Source organism: Otolemur garnettii, unplaced genomic scaffold (genome assembly GCF_000181295.1).
Source record: "Otolemur garnettii isolate 467f Iridium unplaced genomic scaffold, OtoGar3 scaffold00044, whole genome shotgun sequence".
NCBI classification, from domain to species: Eukaryota; Metazoa; Chordata; class Mammalia; order Primates; family Galagidae; genus Otolemur; species Otolemur garnettii.
The window spans coordinates 9,847,737-9,852,492 of NW_003852439.1; the positions used below are offsets into that span (position 1 = coordinate 9,847,737).

At 41.3% G+C, this 4,756-nt stretch overlaps 1 protein-coding gene across 1 annotated transcript in view; it reads left to right on the plus strand.

Moving 5' to 3' along the window:
* Positions 1–3,738, plus strand: part of ZNF174 (zinc finger protein 174) — a 7,527-nt gene extending 3,789 nt beyond the window's left edge. Inside the window, exon 3 of the mRNA XM_003790826.3 lies at positions 2,707–3,738. Within this exon, the coding sequence (XP_003790874.1) occupies positions 2,707–3,308 (602 nt within the window). The 3' untranslated portion in view covers positions 3,309–3,738. The remainder of the gene's footprint in view (positions 1–2,706) is intronic.
* The last annotated feature ends 1,018 nt before the right edge of the window (positions 3,739–4,756 follow it).

Below are 4,756 nucleotides of genomic sequence, written 5' to 3' on the forward strand. Positions count from 1 at the left end.
CAACCTCAAACTCTTGGGCTTAAGTGATCCTCTTGCCTCAGCCTCCCAAGTAGCTGGGACTACAGGCACCTGCCACAACACCCAGCTATTTTTTGTTGCAGTTGTCATTGTTGTTTAGCTGGCCTGGGCCTAGTTCGAACCCGCCTCAGTGTATGTGGCTGGCGCCATAACCATTGTGCTATGAGCACCGAGCCTCCCAAACATTTTCATCACTTCAAAGAGAAACTTCATACTTACTAGTAGTCACTCCCCATTTCTCCCTACCCCTCATCCCTAACCCCTAATGTATTTTCTGTCTCTGGATTTTCCTATTCTGGACATTTTATATAAATGGAATCATACAATATGTGGTCTTTTGGTCTTGCTTCTTTCACCAAATATGTATTAAAGCTTCATACATGTAGCAGGTATCAATGCTTCATCTATGTTATGGCTTAATAATATGCATTATATGGATATACTACATGTTGTTTATCTTTTCATCAGTTGATAGATTTTTGGGTTGTGTCCACTTTTTTTGCTATTATGAATAATGCTGCTATGAACATATTTGTACAAATTTTTGTGCAGACACAAAAACTGGGGTATATACCTTGGACTGGAATTGCTAGATCATTGGTAATTCTATTTTAACTTTTTGAGAAGCTGTGAGACAGTTTTCTAAAGCAGCTGTACCATTTTACATTCCCACCAATAAAGTATTAGGATTCCAATTTCCTAGATCCTCGTCAGCACTTGTTATTGTCAGCATTTTTTGTTATCCCTGTCCTATTAACTATGAAGTGGTATCTCCTTGAAGTTTTGATTTTTCATTTCCCTTGTGACTAATGATGTTGAGTATCTTTTCATGTCCTTATTGGGCAACTGTATATTTTGTTCAGAGAAACGTCTGTTCAGATCCTTTGCTCATTTTTAAGTTGGGCTATTTGTCTTTTTATTGTAAGAGTTCTTTATGTATTCTGGGTAGTAGACCCTTATATAAATATGAGAGATAGGTTAAACCCTTCTACTGGTCTTTGGTCCATTTTAAGTTAATTTTTATATATGGTGTAAGATAGGGGTCTGTCTTAGTCTGCTCAGGCTGCTATAACAAATTATCTTAGACTGAGTAAATTATAAACAATAGAAATTTATTGCTCACAATTTTGGAGGCTGGAATGTTCAAGATCAAGGCACCAACAGATCTGATGTCCAGTGAGAGCCCATTCCTCATACATGGTGCCTGCCATGTGTCCTCATACAGCAGAAGGGGCAAACAAGCTTCCTCAGGCCTCTTTTTTAAGGGCATTAATCCTATTTATGAAGTCTCCACCCTCATAACCTAATCACCTCCCAACACCTCACTGCACTGAGGACTAAGTGTCAATATATGAATTTGGGGAGGAGAGACATAAACATTCAGACCATAGTGGGTCCAGCTTTATTCTCTTACATGGGGAAATCCAGTTGTCCCAGCATTATCTGTTCGGTTTTTGTTGTTGTTTTTTGGGGGGGGGACGTTGTTTTTTGTTTTGAGGCAGAGTCTTAGTGTCACCTAGGCTAAAGTGCAGTGATCTCAGCCTAGCTCACAGCAACCTCAAACTCCCAGGCTCAAACAATCCTCCGGCAATAGCCTTCTGAGTAGCCAGGACTACAGGTACACAACACCATGCCTAGCTAATACTTCTGTTTTTAGGGGAGACAGGGTCTCACTTTCTCAGGCTCTTCTCAAACTCCCAAGCTGAAGCAATGCTCTCACCTCAGCCTCCTAGAGTACTAGGATTACAGGCATGAGCCATCATGCCTATCCAGCATTATTTATTTAAAAGATTATTTTTTCCCCTTGAAGTATCTTGAAAACTTTGTCAGAGGCAGTTGACCCTAATTATATGGGCTATTTATTTCATTTTGGATTTAAATTAATTAAAATCAAATAAAATTTAGTTCCTCAGTCACACTAGCCACATAATAGGCACACAATCACATGTGGCTAGAGGCTGCCATATTGAATAACTCATGTGTTTGCACACACACACATTTTCCACATTATAGCAAGTCTTATCAACTAGTACTGCTCTGTATCCTCCAACTTCCCACAAGCCTTTCCAGCTCATTTCTATCCTGATCTTCAAAGCTAGCAGTCAGGAGGTAGGGAGTTTCTGTAAGTAGTTTACATGTCTAGCCCATATTCTAGTTTAAAAACACATATGTATGTAATGAAAGAAAACACCACAGTCACTGGATTTACTATCCTTTGAAGAGAAAGTGGTTGTCAATCAGTGTTCCTTAAGTGAAGAGTATTTGCTGAAATAGCTCAGACACTAGACTATACAGTGAAATCTTCAGTGTTAAAATTTCAACTGTCTACTTTATTCATTAGTTGATGATCATTTCTGATGGTTTTGCTTTTCCCTATTTCTCCCTTGCTAAACCTCTCCCTAAAGATAGGAAGAAGGGAGGGTGGTTCTTTACTTTAATATAAATTAGAATCACCCCAGGACTCTGTTAACTGTTCAGATTTATAGGTCCAACCCCCAGAGATTCTGACTCAGCAGCTTGGGAGAGGGTCAAAGAATCTTCTTGTTTAATAAATGCCCTAGATGAGTCTAATTCTAGTTGCCAGTGGAGGGCCACCTTTTGAGAAAGTTTTTGCAGAGTATTTCATAACTTTTGCTAAAGTTCTTTCTTGCAGGACTAGAAAATGAACCATATTCTTTCTAATTATAGAGGCCCCCAGAATGAAAAGTGACAACAAGGAAAATCCACAACAGGAAGGGGCTAAAGGAGCAAAGCCATGTTCTGTGTCAGCTGGCAGATCCAAAGGGAATGGTCTGCAGAGTCCTGAACCAAGAGGAGCAAACCTGAGTGAACCTCGGTTGTCACGGAGGCAGGTCAGCCCCCCAAATGCTCAAAAGCCATTTGTTCACTATCAGAGACATTGCAGGGAACTGGAATACATCAGCAGCCCACTAAAAAGTCACCCACTGAGAGAGCTGAAAAAAAGCAAAGGAGGTAAAAAAAGCCTGAGCAATCGTTTGCAACGTCTTGGTCACCAGCCAACCCGCTCAGCAAAGAAACCCTACAAGTGTGATGACTGTGGGAAAAGCTTCACATGGAATTCAGAGCTGAAAAGACACAAGAGAGTCCACACAGGAGAGAGACCCTACACTTGTGGAGAGTGTGGAAACTGCTTTGGGCGGCAGTCAACCTTGAAGCTGCACCAGAGGATTCACACTGGAGAGAAGCCATACCAATGTGGCCAGTGTGGGAAAAGCTTTCGCCAGAGCTCAAACCTTCACCAGCATCACAGGCTCCACCATGGGGACTGAAAGGAGTGCTCCTTGCTTTAGATTCACCAGGGAAGGTACTTGTGTTTCTGCTTCCCCTTACTTGCATGTAAATCACAAAGACTGTCTGTGTAACTTACAAGGAGAGCAAGAGGCCTGTGAGGAATGAAGGTGCACAGTGAGGATCCCCAGAAGAGGCTGACCAGGACCTGACTGTGCACAGTGATAAGGTGAAAAAGTGACAGATCCAGGCATTGGATCAAAGATAACTGCAGTCTCTGCAGAGAGCAGGGACTACTGTAGGAGAATCGGGGCAATCCTACTGGTGGCCCCTTATTGTTAAATCATCCCCCCATTGCTCTAAAATATGTTAAAGGGTAAATTATATGTATAGTTATGCATTTGCTGTCATACCAGACAATTTTTATCATGCTCATACTTCTTTAATAAAAATGAGTGGCCATCAGAATTTTAAGGCAAAGTTCATTGGAAAATAGATCCCCCAGTGTCTCTTCTATAATTCCTAGTTGTTCATAACAAAGGATGAATTAAGTGAGAGTATGTGAATGTTTGTATGGGGAGAGGATTTCCAAATAATTACATGGTGCTTTTACCAAAAAAAAAAAAAAAAATACATTTGAGGGATCTTTTTGTATCAAAACATCTTTTATTTAGAAAAAGAAAATCCATACAGCTGCTACAACCCCACTCTGAGAGAAAGGGAAAAAGTATAGTGAGAAGCAAGCAGTGGATAAAGGTTCTGAGGAAATGTGAGAGGGAATTCTTACCACTCTCCTTTCTAACTTAGGCCATTAACTTAAAGATTAACAAAATGTTTGTTGTGTTAAAAATGTCCTAAAACTGGGGTGGCACTGGCCACATACACCAAGGCTGGTGGGTTCAAACCTGGCCCAGGCCAGCTAAAACAACAGTGACAACTGCAAGAACAACAAAAAATAGCCATGCGTTGTGGCAGGCACCTGTAGTCCCAGCTACTTGGGAGGCTGAGGCAAGAGAATCACTTGAGCCCAAGAGTTTGAGGTTGCTGTGAGCTGTGATGTCACAGCACTCTACCCAGGGAGACAGCTTGAGACTCTGTCTCAAAAAAAAAAAGTTCTAAAACTGGATTATGGTGACTGTCACACAACTTCATAAATTAACTAAAATTCATTAAATGGGTTAATTTTATGATACATAAATTGTACCTCAGTAGCATTGTTTTGTTTTGTTTGTTTTTGAGTCAGAGTCTCACTTTCATCCCCCTTGGTAGAGTGCTGTGGAGTCATAGTTCACAGCAACCTCAAACCCCTGGGCGCAAGTGATTCTCCTGCCTCAGCCTCCTGAGTAGCTGGGACTACAGGTGCACCACAACACCTGGCTATTTTTAGAGATGGAGTCTTTCTCTTGCTTAGGCTGATCTCAAACTCATGAGCTCAGGCAATCCACCTGCCTCAGCCTCCCAGAGTGCTAGGATTACAGGCAAGAGCCAC